Source organism: Xyrauchen texanus, chromosome 29 (genome assembly GCF_025860055.1).
Source record: "Xyrauchen texanus isolate HMW12.3.18 chromosome 29, RBS_HiC_50CHRs, whole genome shotgun sequence".
Lineage (NCBI taxonomy): Eukaryota > Metazoa > Chordata > Actinopteri > Cypriniformes > Catostomidae > Xyrauchen > Xyrauchen texanus.
In genome coordinates, this window is record NC_068304.1 from 30,452,185 (window position 1) to 30,468,307 (window position 16,123).

Here is a 16,123-nt window from a genome sequence, read left to right on the forward strand (position 1 = left end):
AAAAAATACTTAAATTAAAACAAACTAATGGGCATACAGTAAGCAAAATGGTTTAAGAACTAGTCTGAGAACTGCTATTAGTAGGGTTTACCAAAAATATACATTTGGGTTAATCCTTGTACTCTACAGGATGAATTAAAAGGCAAAGTCAGTCAGTCAACTTCTTCAAATTAGGCAGTTTCCACGTTTTTCTTGAGAAGTTAATCCCAGCTAAAACAGATGAACAAATCTGCAAGATCAAGTTCAGCAATTGCCTTTATACCAAGATAAAGGAACACCATTTGTGAGGCTGACTCCAGACTGGCTGACTTCACAAGCCAGCAATGCTCCAGGGCCTTAAAACTGCCATTTAAAGGACTATTATAGAAACATTAAATTACTTCTTTCTCTGAAATGCCACAGACTGTGGGAACGCACATCCAGCGAAGCCACAAGTGTTTTTTGAGACTAAAATTAGATGAATGACAATTTATAACTTATGCTATAAGTATACTGCTTATAAAGAAAAAACAATAGCACATTATTTCACCTGCAGAGCTGTAAATTAAACATCTTACTGTTGTGAGACAGTTGTTTAAACATGAGGTGTGCACTTTCTGCACCACAGCGTCATCCAAAAAATAATTGCAAAAAGAAACTTTTCAAACAGATTTCTCGAACACTACTCGGCCTGCTATTGGTTGCCCAAACAGTATTTCCGGTCTAAATTCATGCCACTGGTTGAGCCAAGCTGCTCAGGATGCTCAAAAGGTTATTTTTGACAATTTAACATCTGCATTTATGGTCAGGCTGCATCATAACATTGATGTATATCCAAGACTGAAAATTCTGTAAATAATAATACTGATATTTATAACTGGTTGCAACTTATTGCAAGAAAGGAAACTAGATTCTTATACCAAAGTGTACAAATCACAAACAGCTCCAAACATTACACTTGCTAGACTATAATAAATGGACCAACTTCAAGAGCTGGAGAGGAATGAATACTATTTATAAAGTATATGCTAATCAGATGAAGTATCAAGTGGCTTAAAAGGACTGTTGCAAATGTTATTTTATTTCATGGTTGCTTTTTATCATTATATAATATTCCAATTTACATAGCTTTAAGGATATCATGCTCATTAGTAAGACAAACAATTTAAAATGTATATAGAATGTATATAGAAACAAAAAACAATTATGGTAGTTAAGACCACCATGGTAAATCGCCCAACAAACACACTCTTATAAGTTTACTGCTCAGAGTTTGCATTTGTTAAATGTTTAACTGACCAGACATTAAGAGCTCTCCCATTTCAGTAGGCCAATTACCAGCACACCTGAGGCTATGGCCAGTCCATCAGTTGAGCTAGAGAGCACTCAATTACTTATTCACTAAACCGTGTCCCAAATATTACTAAACAAGTGATTTTCCAGCCCTTTGAAAATTTAGCATGAATTTCAGAGTTGCTCTTTATTTTGCAGTTTACATTTTCACCCAAATTGTTATGCTGATAATATAATAATAATAATAATAATAATAATAATAATAGTAGTAGTAATAATAGTAATAATAAACAACAAAACTATTAAATTAGAAACATGCAAAATAGAAGTATCATATATATGCAGTCTTGTTAGGCAGCTAGACAGCTTTTGAGTTCAGAGACAGGAATAACTGCGCCTTTAATAATAACTCCTTTGTAAGGGTATGTATGGCATAAGGAGACCATATTATCCGATATACAGTAAACAATACGTATGTCTCACAGCTTTGAAGACACCTGGCAGATAAGAAAATTACACGTCCTTTGAAACGCACTGGTTGCCATTACAGTAAATGTTAGTGGAAAGTTCCATTCCGTCAACTGACGCGCGCACATTCCACTGGCAAATATACACGCGCTGCTGGCGCACACATCACGCACTCACATCCAAGCGCACTTTGGAAAAGTTCAGTGAAAAATCGTTAAATCTGTAGTGACAGTTACCTCAAAACTTTGCCAACCGCCTGAAGTACCATTTTACAGCTTAATCCGTTTTTAGGAGACCTCGACGAGAGCGCGCTATCTCCGGTTATGGTGTGATCTCCGACCATGTTGTCAAACTCCCAGTTTTAACGGTGTTGGCGGACCTGCTTCTTAAAGTGATTATAGATTCTGATAAAGTGAGTCCAGACTTTTCGCGAGCATTGCATGCTAAACAGACTTTCTACTGCGTTTCTCCTTCAGCTCAACTTCTAGCCAATCCGAGAAAAAACGGGAGGGGCAAAGGTGCAATATTATTTGGAATGTAAAGAGGAAAGAAGAAGAAGAAGAAGAAAAAAAAAAAAAAAAAAATCAACGTGACGCTGGCCTAACATTTGTACTTGATTTGTGTACAGTAAAGCAGGACTCCTCAATGTACACAGAAGAACAACATAAAATTCCAAATAATTATATTGTATTTATTTGGACGATTTTTTCCAAACTGACTAACAAATAAAGTAGCCTATAGCCTATAACAAATTAGTTATGTGGAGTAATGCAATACAAAGCATCATAATTCTCAGTAAAAATGTGCAGGCTATATGGTGAAACGACAGTAAAATATTTGTTATATTCATGTATAACTTTTACGTCAGGGGTTGATTTTTATTAAATCTAACAGATTCTAAAAATAACTTTGTTTCTGTTTACTATGTCACTTTAACTTATACTTAGACGCTTTTTTAATGGGCCTTTATTTTGGTTCCTTTTTGTGTTTAACGGTTTTAGCCAAATCTCAGACTTTATGAAAATCCATTATAAAAACAAAAACTAATTTTTAAAAGCTAAAATAATCTAAACAAGGAATGAGATATATATATATATATATATATAGTTTGAAAATTATGTCTATATTTTAGATAAAATTTAGAAAATATAAAAATGTGTATTTAGGATAAATCAAATGTAAATTATGAAGCTTAAGACAGATAAAAATATTCTGCATTTTCCAGAGTTTTCCACAGATATTAAAAAATTATAATAATTTCAACCATATCATTTCCACTACAGAACTTTATTAAACAATACAGAATTTGAGATATGGAGGAAATTACACTACAGTGTAACTAGTGTTTTTTAAAAATTGTTTTAACAAGCCATTAATTTCTATAAATCCCACATATAGTTAATATGTGTTATACTTTCACATATTTACATACAGTATTTAGAATGGAGGTATGCATTGAAAAAGTGCATTTACATTCGATACTTAAGTGTCAACACGGTCTTACCCAACAACCATGTCTAAATGATGTGTAAAATAAATCAATATTTGGTCTGTGCCTCAAAATCTTGTGAATAATACAATGCAGGCATCAGCATCATTATTATTTTGCTTTCATTGTTTTGTTAATATTATGTTCTAAAATTAAGTGTCTGATTAACAACTTTCCTCCTTGGAAATGCCTTAATTTTTCAATCAATAATTCTATGAAAAAAAGAAAAACACATCGTAACAAGTTTGCCTAAAGTCTATTAATCATTTCCTTAACAGAGTTTTTAAGATTGCTTCACTGCATGTTTTGACAAAGTAGTAATGCAATGGATGCTGATAATATGCAGCCATTCATGTTATGACAATGTAATTTACAGTGGAACACCAGACTGGAATTTTCCTGCACAGTTTGCAGACATGAACAGACTTGACACTGGAAAAGTCAATCAGGCTCCAGGACTAGTATTTTAGTCATCCTCGCAGCATGCCAAGACAGACAAACACATGTTATAGACTCAGACTCTCTGGCTGCATTGGCCATCTTTAGCATTTCTGTTATTCATTTATATATATACAAATCTAAATCACCACAGGATACATATACTTCCAACTAATTTTAGGTACTCACAGAACTTATTAATGAAGGCCAAAAAGCTGAAAGTTTACATACTACCTCTTTAAAGGGTTGGTTAAAGTTTAGGTCATACAGGTTTGGTACAATGACATGTAATGGTGTAAACAACAATGATGTAATGGTGAGTAAACGATGACACTATTGCTTTTGGATGAACTATTCTTTTAATCTACCATCTACCAAACCCTATTGCCAGCCCTCAATCATTTTGTATAAGCATAAAAATGTCAGCTTGATATAAATGCAGAAAAAAAAGGCAGGAGGGACTGGAAAATGAGTTTTCTAAATTGAGGCACAGACGTCAGGTTGTACGTGGGAGTGGTGAAAATAATGAGAGACTGTGTAAGCAGACAGGAGAGGTGGGAGCAGATGGGCCCATTACATTAAGAGCCTTCACAGGCTGCGTTTGTCCAACATGGCAAAAAAAATAAGGGGTAGGGAGGCAGGACAGGAGTTTCTTTCATTGCCTCTGCAGGTGAAAGACTTTGAAAAGCTTGCTTGCGAAAGCAGTGACGCAAAGGTCTATATGGCAAGCGTGTTGAACGTTTTCTTAGTAACATTAATGCTTTAGGAATTTACAGTAATATAGTCACCTGCCTTTTTCTGCCCAAGGACCAAAAATATCTTGAATAGATATATTTAGTTAAAAAAATACTTTTAATTCTAACACTTGTGAGTCAGAAAGCCATAAAATAACAGAACAATTGAGGTACACAGTACATACACACACACACACACACACAATTCAGAACCCTAGTTCACATTGTTATGTTGCAGCCTTATGCTAAAATGCTTTACATTATTTGCATTTATTTTTACACATCAAGCTACGCTCCATACCCCATAATGACAATGTAAAACAACTGATTTTTGATAACTTTCAAATGTATTAAAAAAAATAAAAATAAATAAATATCACATTGACATAAGTATTCAGACCCTTGGCTATGACACTTGAAATTTACCTCAGGTGCATCCCATTTCTCTGGCTCAACTTTGACTTTGACTGGAGACCACCTGTGACAAATTCTATTGATTGGACATGATGTGGAAAGGCACACACCAGTTTCACAGCTGAAAATGCATATCAGAAAAACCGCATATCTTGTGGTCTGCATTTAAGGTTCCCAAGAGCAGAGTGGCCTCCATAATTCTTAAATGAAAGAAGTTTGGAACAGACAGGACTTTTCCTAGAGCTGGCCGCCTGGCCAAACTGAGCAATCGGGGAAGAAGGGCCTTGGTAAAAGAGGTGACCAAGAACACGATGGTCACTCTGGTTGAGCTCCAGAGATCATGTGTAGAGATGGGAGAAACTTGCAGATGGACAACCATGACTGCAACACTCCACCGATCTGGGCTATTATGCAAGACGCATGAAAGCCCACTTGAAATGAGCAAAAAAGCACCAAAAGGACTTTCAGACTGTGAGAAACAAGATTCTCTTGTCTGATGAAAGAAAGATTGAACTGTTTGGCCTCAATTCCAAGTGTCACGTCTGGAGGAAACCAGGTACCGCTCATCACCTGCGCAATACCATCCCAACGGTGAAGCATGGTGGTGGCAGCATCATGCTGTGGGGGTGTTTTTCAGTGGCAAGCAGAGTTTCCGCTAGAAAAAAATGGTGCCGGTCACTTTCGTTTTACGGACATTTTGATGATATGCCGGTCAAATATATTGCCTCTTAATTAGTCAAGTTGAGGAAAACTGGAGGCAGTCTATGTAACTTAAAAAATGACATAATCAGGCCGTATAGAATGCAACATATTATTATTAGCTTAACTTTCAAATAGACGAAAAAAAAACATGAACGTCCGATTGGCGTCAATCAACGGTAATTGTTTTTTACTGTGGTTTCACACACATTCACTTTTTGAAACATTGAGGCACGGATGTATACCTAATACAAATAAATAAAACATCTCCAGTTAACTAGCAGATCATTCATTTAGTCCGTTATTAAATAAGAGATCTAGCGCTAAAATCTGTTGTTTTTGAAATCAAGCTGAGCGCTCGTGTCCGCTGCTATCAGTTGCATGGATGACGCGCTGCGCGAGTTGCGCAATCTTCACTAGGACGCGCGTTTCAATCTATCGCCGTTGCGGAGACTCTCTATTAATTCCGGTGAAATCACAAAATAAAATGCACACAAACGTGTCCCTGCTTGATATAGACTGTAACCATGCACTGATGAACATAGGCTATTCAGTTTTGATAGAGAAAAATACTGCACGAATGCGCGGATTAGAAGCACTGATCTATCTATAATGAGATGTTCCTGATTCACCATCGTCTGGCCTCTGAAAAAAGCTTTTAAAGCTAGTCTGCCTGGGCCTGGCCATATTTGAAACGTCTCACTCAATCGTTCGTTGTTTAGGTCTATATTGCAGCCGTTTTAGGCGTGCGCTTTATTTGAAATGCAGCATGCGATGTTGTTTCATAACTTTCAAACGATAGAGCCTGTTCCTTTATAACATAGCAAGAGATCGGTGTATTTTTGCTTTATACATTTTAGGCTTATTCTCAAATTCAGATTGTGTTAGGGGGACGGGATTATTAGGCAATTTTAATCGGACAATTTGACCGAGAGATTTAATTTTGTCGGACATTTAATTTTTTTTACCGGCCAATGTCCGGTAATTACCGGACAACGGAAACCCTGGTGGCAAGGTCTGGGAAACTGGTCAAGGTTGAAGGAAGGTTGAACTCAGCAAAATACAGAGCACTCGGGACCTCAGACTGAGCCGAAGGTTCACCTTCCAACAGGACAATGACCTTAAGCACACAGCCAAGACAACGCAAGAGTGGCTTAGGGACAACACTGTGAATGTCACTGAGTGGCCCAGCCAGAGCCCGAGCTTGAACCCAATCGAATATCTCTGGATAGACCTGAAAATGGATGTCCACCAACAGTCTCCATCCAACCTGACAGAGCTTGAGAGTATATGCAGAGAAGATTGGCAGAAAGTCCCCAAGTCCAGGTGATCAAAGCTTGTCGCATCATACCCCATGTAATTGCTTCCAAAGGTGCTTTAACTAAGTACTGAGTTGAGGGTCTGAATACGTATGTCAATGTGATACGTTTTCTTTTTAATACATTTGCAAATGTATCACAAATCTGGTTTTTGCTTTGACATTATGGTGTAGGGAGTGTAGATTGATGTAAAAATAAAAAAAAACATTTAAAAGCATTTTAGCATAAGGCTGAATACTCTGAAGGGGTCTGAATACTCTGAATGTACTGTACATTTACAGTATACTTAAAGGAATAGTTAATCCAAAATGAACAATTTGTCATAATTTACTCAGCCCAATGTCATTCCAGTGTTGTTTTATTCCACGAAACACAAAAGTTAGGCAGAATGTCAGAGCTGCTCTTATATTACAAAGTAATTTTACATGCTAAGGACAAAAAAGCATCATAAAGTAGTCTGTGCACTAAATTACAAGTCTTCTCAAGCCAAATGATTGCTTTTTGTGAGGAACACACCTAAAATGTAATTTGCTGTTAAGTATATTCAAACTCGGCATTGTGATTGGTCAGACTTGAAAAATAATAATTTCATTTTGGGGGAGCTATTCCGTCATGATACAAGAGGAACTGGAAATTAGAAACACTAGAATTCTGTATCTTAGGGCAGACAGTTTGTACACATGTACTATAAAAGGTTTGATTTCAGTCAGGCTAAAACAATAAATCGGCTTTTTTTTTAAAAGTTATGTAAAGCCTCACTAAAATTGTACCAGTACGATTACTGTGAAGTCGGACTAACAGACCTATACTACGCAATAATAGCTCAACTTCATCCAGCATGTATACATGTTGATGAGACAGCAACTAGCCTCGCTGTTAATAAATTGCTCATCCGCACGAAGGCACCGAAAGATAGATGACAAGGAACGCGTATCTAACCCACTATGAACTATTCAATTACGCATTGTGTCATGCTTCAGGGCTCCCACTCTTTTCAAGCCACAACATTTCCAGGACATTTTAGGTGCCCAACAAGTGTAATATTTAAACAAAAACACATGTGGCCATTTCAATCGAGCTTTTATTTTAGCGGTTCTATGTTTTTTGAACGCCAGCATCTCACCTCCAGATAAGCAGTATGGTCCATGGGCCAGTGTGATAATTAATCCCTGTAAAGATGTGATTTAATTACATCACTGTGCACTTCAAGTAATCTACTCACTGTCATCTCATACACGAGCACACGTGATGATCATGCTAAGGTGTTTTCAATGAATGAGCGGCCGGCTCTACACTTCATGTTGAAGTGCGCATCACTTGCAGATTATTTATATTTTTATTCCATGACATTCTGCGTTTTATTGCTAATGCCATTTTTATGAATAGATTCAGTGTTTCTGCATACTACATGTGGTAACCGAGGTATAAGGTGACTCGAATCACTGAATTATTGAAAATGAAGTCACATCCCGAAGTAGTAATGCCAAATTAGCATGGTACCAACCCAGTGTGATTTTTATTTATTTTTCAAATCAGTGGTGCACCTGTAGTAGTTGTCTAAAGTTTATAACTCACAGGGATGCAAACTCATGAGGGGCGAAAAAGGTGGTACAATCACTGATTAATGAGCATATTTTCCATGGTTATCTTTAAGGAATAAGCTAAACGCACCGACTGAATCCATTTTAATTATTAAGTATAGGAAATTATCTGCACAATTGTGCAGAATTAGCTGAAAAAAAAAGGGTATTTAGGAGCGGCTTGCTTCTGTTTCACAAATTTGTTCAGTTTCATTAATTGAATTGTTTCAGTGACTCCTTCTGGAGATGCCAATAGAAGGCAACAAATGAGTGTCTTATGTGCAATGAGTGAGTCATTGTATCATTTTGAGATGCTCACGGCCAAAATCTGCTAAGAGACTTTATAGTATTTTAGCATTATAAGGACAAAGCTGATCTATAAATTCTATTAAGTTTGTGAACTGCTAAGACTTTTCATCTAAAAAGACAACAATAATAGTCTAATAATAATAATAATAATAATAATAATAATAATAATAATGAGTATCAATAATGTCCTTACCTTCTCCTTTATTAAAACGTACATGTCAGAATCTACTGACTTCAGTAGAATGTGTAAGCATCATAAGAACAAAGCAGATGATCTGTATAATTTTCCTACAGTATTTAAACTGCTGAGCATGACTTTTATCAGAAAAGACAACAGTAATAGCCTAATAAGGATATTTTTTTAGTTTCAATAATGTCCTTTCATGGTTGAAAATTGCATTTCACATGAGTTGAGTGGCGTCAACTGCGTCATGATAAGCTCTGCAAAAAGCATCACAGAGGGGTGGATATTGCAAAATAAACAGTGAAAACATGTATTTGGTAGAGGAAAAAACAAAAACATGTTTTTTGGTGAATGTAATTACTGCAGTTCAATAAAGCATGCGATTGGCTGTAGCTGTAACCAATCAAGCGATTTGCCTCGGTTGGACAGCGATTGCCAAGCACATGATTGGCTGCAGCTGTAATCAATCATGAGGGTGCAAGCGCTCTTAACTGTTGACATTGTTTCACAATGCACAGCCGGCAGCAGTGACAACTATACAAATTTGCGTATTTGACTCCTATTCCGAGTCCCGATCATTATCATGTTTTTGTACATGTAACGAAAACCTTGCTAGCAAACTGTCAAACAGTTTCTTTATTCTAAAATATTTTCCAGGTTAATTAATTTTTTTTACAGGACATTTGGGTATTTTTCTAATTCTCCACGACTGGAAAAATGCACTGCAAATGTCCAGGTTTTCCAGGACACATGGGAACACTGACACTTGTACAAAGACTGTAGCTCGATTATAACTGGGCATGTAAAGTATCATTTGAACCGATCCTAGAAAGACAACATTTGATAACCTGTCAAGCGCTCCGTAAATGACAACACACCACTCTCCGGTTCTGAGAAAACCTCACAACTACTCATGAGAAACCTCGTTGAATTGATCATTCTGTGACAGTCTTAGAATAAATGAATACCTGTGGAAGATGTTCCAGAGAAGACCACGAGGGTTTTCAATGCTGCTGAAATCACCGGACGGAGCTCCCTCGGCTTCCACCATTTTGTATAGCCCTCAGAGCATAACATTTAAATGAAACAATCGGTTCCTCGCCTTATTTTTTTCCCCAAAGACTTACTCAGAAATAAACTTGCAGGCAAACATCAACACTGTCTGCCTACTCAGCCCAACATGTAAGGAGATCTACACAACCCTAGGGTGAAGTTTGTGGCTGTGGTTCCCGGATAAGTTCCTCTCTTGTCTGCTGTAGCTGATAAGGGTGTCTAGAGGAGGCCTAAAGCCTGTAGATTACTCTGCCCTTGACCAAGAGATGAAGAGTTAGACAGTATGCTGTAGCACAAGTGTAGAACATTATTAAACACACAACCTTTGATGGACAACATTATCCACCCAGGGAACAAGGAGCTCAAGCGTTATTAAGGATCAGCACTTTTAAGACACTATTGTACCTTCACAATTTAATCAACCACATTCAACCAGTTTCGTCAGTATCCAAGATGAAGTGTTGCCGTTATAAGATGGGAATTCATTCTCTGTGCCTTCTTAAAGAAGTTTTCATAACTATCAGTTCCAGTGTGACAGCTATAAAAGCTCCTTAGCAAATAGAGTTGTTCCAAGCAGTTTTAAACATGCAATTCTACATTCTTTGATTTTTTGGATACAGAAGTACGCACAATTATAGACCAATCTCAAAATTGCCTTTTATTTCCAAGATTTTGGAGAGAGTTTTATGGTTGGCATCCAGGGTATGGTCGTCCTGTGGTTTGCCTCCCATCTAAAAGAAAGGATGTTTTCTGTAAATGTAGGGCTTATTCTTCAACATCCCTCAAGGATCAACTTTAGGACCCTTACTATTTTCCCTGAATATGCTTCCACTGAGTTTTATTTTCCAGAAGTACATAATATCTTATCACTGTTATGCTGATGATTCTAAATTTTATTTCCAAGTGAGCGTAGACAATAAGTGTTCATTTGAGAACACCCTAAATTGCTTCAAAGATATTAAACATTTGCTGGCAAAATATATTTTACAATAAAATTAAAGCAAAACCTAAGTTCTGATTTTAGGTTCCTCCTTGTCCTTCTTATCTGGCCCTCTGTCGATCGAATGTACAAGATGATGTACGGAGTGATTTTAGAATCCTCATTACTTTTCAATAAGCAGAACAGTGCTGTTGTCAAGGGTAGCAGGGCTCAATGCAAAGGATTTTTCTACTGGACCTGGCAACATTTTCACTGGCACCAACACAAAAATTACAAAAAGCTGTTTTTACCATAACAGCTTTTAAAAAAAATATGTCCAAAGATCTATATTTTTTACATATCTTATGTTTTTAATACGAATGTCCCCCAGGGGCCTGGGTAGCTCAGCGAGTCAAGATGCTGACAACCAACCCTGGAGTCACAAGTTCGAATCCAGGGCGTGCTGAGTGACTCCAGCCAGGTCTCCCAAGCAACCAAATTGGCCCTGTTACTAGGGTGGGTAGAGTCACATGAGGTAACCTTCTTGTGGTCGCTATAATGTGGTTCTCTCTCTCGGTGAGGCGTGTGGCGAGTTGCGCATGCATTCCGTGGAGAATAGCGTGAAGCCTACCCATGCGCTGTGTCTCCACGGTAATGTGCTCAACAAGCCATGTGAGAAGATGCGTGGATTGATGGTCTCAGGAGCGGAGGCAGCTGAGATTCATCCACCGCCACCCAGATTGAGGCGAATCACTACGGCACCACGAGGACTTGGACATGATTTATGTCTTATGTTTACGTTTTTAAACATTATCTAATTACTTGTATACTTACATTTTGGATATTGAGCAGCTCGTGATTTCCAGACACGTGTATAACTGGGGATTAACAAAGTTTATTACGTCTCATTCAGCGCTTCATCTCTCAAGGCGAATTAAAGAGAAATTATTTTTTTTTTTTACAGTGGGAATAAAACTAGCACTCAGTCAGGTCCCTTTACGAGAGCGCATGCATGTTAAACAGTCTACGCTGCACGGAGAGAGAGATGATGAGACATATGCACGGAGAGACATGGATTTTCAGTCCTATAGAAAGAAACTGTTGATTTCTTGTGTTACAATGTGTGGATTACAAATTTTCACCAACAAGTAAAACGAAAAACGTGGGGATTTCGTACAGTGAACACGGAATGTACTTACAATGTTGCAAAAAAACTTCAAATCTAAACAATTAACAAAATAATTGTTGTGCTCTCTCGCTTTATACTTGCTTGCACTAATGTTATAAATGCAGCACTGGCCCGATCGGGCAAGTGACAGTTCTAGCAACTGGCCCAAATTTCTCACACACTGGGCAGTCCTTATTATTGAGCCCTGGGTAGCTTTTTCTACCGGAGAGCTATCGCTAAATAATAAAAAAAAAGATTTCCCATAAAGACCTGGGAATTGTGATCCACTCACTAATATCATCAAGGTTAGACTATTGTAACTCATTGTACATTGGTCTCCCTCAAACTGCGTTATCCCGCCTACAGCCGTCAAATGCAGCAGCTAGGCTTTTAGCAAGGTCAAGAAAGGGGGATCACATTTCCCCTGTTTTAGCATCTCTACACTGGCTTCCTGTGAAATTCAAGGGCGATTTTAAAATTCTACTTTGTCTACAAGGCACTATCTGGCCTCGCGTCCCAGTATATCAGTGACCTTCTCCTCCCTTACTCCCCCACAGAGTGCTCAGGTCTTCTGATCAGCTTCTATTGAGGGTTCCTCATTGTCGCTATCGATCTAAGGGTGATTGTGCATTTTCTGTGGTAGGTCCTAATCTCTCTTTCCATGAGAGGTCAGCTTTATCATTAGCCATTGTTAAATCTTCTTTGAACACTTTTTATTCTGTAGCTTCTGAATAGGTTGAAATGGGTAACATGATGCTGTATTTAAAAGGTATTTTTTATGTTTTATATTTATTTATATCACTCTGTCATTGTATATTTATTTGTTTGATCTGTAAAGCACTTTGGGTTAACTTCTGTTTTTTTTAAATGTGCTCTATAAATAAAGGTTGACTTGACTAGACTAGACTTCAAAAGTAAAGACAAAAAACTGATGCACTGTTTGCATTCTCACAGAAGCAGAAAATGGTTGTCAGTCTTTTTTTTAGAGCCAAATGCATTTGCATTCGCTGACTGTCAGAAGAGTATAAAAGGCAACGCGGTCAAACAGCGTGAGCCGATTCGGAAAACACAAAACAAAGTATACCTGGGCCTCGAGTTCTGTGAAGCTGTACTTTGTGAATGGAACCGCAGTAGACAGCTACCTGTTTCTTACCTCATACACTATAAAAATGCACCATAGGTAAGGGGTGTTTTTAAGCACAACACGAAGTGGAATGCCTAAAACCCCAATGCGTGTGGTAAACAATTATTTTGTCAAGTAATATGGTTCGTTATTCAAACTGTAGGATTTTGCAATTGCAAAGCAACTTGCATTGAGGGGCCATTCAGACCAAATGCATTCTAGAATTTAAAAAAGCTAGATGCAGCGCAACAAATGGAATATCCAGAGGTCAAAGAGGTCTGTATAGTGCATATAGTATTTACACAGAACAACTGAAAGAGCAGACAGATGCTAAAAATCTGTCTGCAGTTTTCAACTCAACATACTGGTTTGAATATATATATATATATATATATATATATATGCAGCATGTTCTATCAGATTTTAGAGTAAAACCATCAGTTTTATCATGAAGATTTGATGGATGCACTAGTGCCTTTATTGTACTTGTTTATCAAACAACATTGTGTCTACGGTATAAGACTGACTGGTGTTTTGGGAGTCGCCATCTTTGAAATTTACTTGAAGCCTAGTGCACATTACATGACTCAAGTGCGTCTAATATCAACATGCAAGGACAAATATTAGAAGCACGCACATAAACTCAGTTACAGGTACAGCAGTAAAATAAATAGAGAATTCTGCTCTATACATCACATTTGCATATTAAGAGTTTTTTTGCCGCTTTGTTTCCATTCAGTTATACACAAACATAATGATTGATGTAAGTCCTCAAGAAATCAGAGACTATCCCCTCGAAATCAAAACACAAGTGGTCAAAAGGGACGACAGGTGAAACGGTAATCGGTCTCAATTGTACACTTGTGATCAGATCACCCAAAACACATCTTATACCAGGTGTACACAGGGCCACAGTCATGGACGAATGTTCGTGTAGTTGAAACACCCAGTCTCAGTACATCTACATGAGCCGTGTATTGTGCGCACCAGCACGATGGAAAACACAACTGTGTTGCAGGGCACCGACTGAAAATCGTGCATTATTCACAGCTATCGCTAGAATAGAAAAAAGGACTTGACATTGAATATTCAATCCTTCTCTAATGTTGTATGTACAGCAGTGTTTTTCAACTGGTGGGTTGTAACCCAAAAGTGGGTCACATGTCTACCATTCGGACTGGGTCATGGATATGTGGAAAGAACATGCCATGGTCCTCCAATTGAAAAAGTTTTGGCAGTCGCCAAAGTGAAATGTACAGCTGCCAAGGCAAATTTAATGATCATCTCATATCTCTCTTTCAGAGCTTTATATGTGCTATCGGCTTCTCATCTGCAAAACAATAATACTCCAAGACTTACAGTGAGGGGAAAAAAGTATTTGATCTCCTGCTGATTTTGTACGTTTGCCCACTGACAAAGAAATGATCGGTCTATAATTTTAAATGGTAGGTTAATTGGAACAGTGAGAATCAGAATAACAACCAAAAAATCCAGAAAAACTAATGTCAAAAATTGTATAAATTGAATTGCATTTTAATGAGGGAAATAAGAATTTGACCCCCTCTCAATCAGAGATTTCTGGCTCCCAGGTGTCTTTTATACAGGTAACGAGCTGAGATTAGGAGCATACTCTTAAAGGGAGTGCTCCTAATCTCAGCTTGTTACCTGTATAAAAGACACCTGGGAGCCAGTTGCAATGATCATGAGAACAGTGAGGAATCAGCCTAGAACTACACGGGATGATCTTGTCAATGATCTCAAGGCAGCTGGGACCAAGTCACCAAGAAAACAATTGGTAACACACTATGCCATGAATGACTGAAATCCTGAAGTGCCCGCAAGTTCCCTCTGCTCAAGAAAGCACATGTACAGGCCCGTCTGAAGTTTGCTAATGAACATTTGAATGATTCAGAGGAGAACTGGGTGAAAGCGTTGTGGTCAGATGAGACCAAAATCGAACTCTTTGGCATCAACTCAACTCGCCGTGTTTGGAGGAGGAGGAATGCTGCCTATGACCACAAGAACACCATCCCCACCGTCAAACATGGAGGTGGTAACATTATACTTTGAGGGTGTTTTTCTGCTAGGGGGACAGGACAACTTCACATCAAAAGGCACGATGGACGGGGCCATGTACCGTCAAATCTTGGGTGAGAACCTCATTCCCTCAGCCAGGGCATTGAAAATGGGTCGTGGATGGGTATCCAGTATGAAAATTACCCAAAACACACGGCCAAGGCAACAAAGAAGTGGCTCAAGAAGAAGCATATTAAGGTCCTGGAGTGGCCTAGCCAGTCTCCAGACCTTAATCCCATAAAAACTCTGTGGAGGTAGCTGAAGGTTCGAGTTGCCAAACGTCAGCCTCGAAACCTTAATGACTTGGAGAAGATCTGCAAAAACAAATCCCTCCTGAGATGTGTGCAAACCTGGTGGCCAACTACAAAAAATGTCTGACCTCTGTGATTGCTAACAAGGGTTTTGCCACAGGTTGTTGTTTTTCTATGGTGGGTCACTGCTTGATGTCCAATGTAAAATCTGGGTCTCGAAGCAAAACCAGTTGAGAACCACTGATGTACAGGACAATATAAGTCACAGCCTTTGGTAAATATGGTTCCCAAACACTGAACGTATCAGCAAAATCCAATGTCTGCAAGGCTTCCCACTGTGGCCACACATTTAATCGGATGTTTGACTGAAGATTATTTAATATATATTTGATGAATAAAAATGTAAAAAAAGTTGTTCTGAAAGTACAACTAGAACATATTTTGTGTTTTATATAACAGGTCCAGCCTTGGTGTAGTGGGAATATTTGGGGTTAAAGTTTGTCTGTCTAAAGTTATGTACTTTCACCACTTCCTGTGCCTTAAGAAAAAGAACAGCAGGAATGTGCCGATACATTGTTTGGGCGCCGCAGTGTCATTTCCCAAGACGCTCACACATACACGAAAGGC

General features: G+C 38.1%; 1 protein-coding gene across 2 annotated transcripts in view; it reads right to left on the reverse strand.

Moving 5' to 3' along the window:
- The window catches only part of LOC127622878 (MOB kinase activator 2-like), a 63,567-nt gene that overhangs the window by 15,901 nt on the left and 31,543 nt on the right, over positions 1-16,123 (reverse strand). Inside the window, exon 1 of one of the 2 annotated variants that reach the window (XM_052097005.1) lies at positions 1,977-2,254. The exons of the other annotated variant lie outside the window; for it this stretch is intronic. Coding sequence (XP_051952965.1) covers positions 1,977-2,083 — 107 coding nt within the window. The 5' untranslated portion in view covers positions 2,084-2,254. Of the gene's footprint in view, positions 1-1,976; positions 2,255-16,123 lie in introns of those variants that run through there. 2 annotated transcript variants of the gene reach the window in all.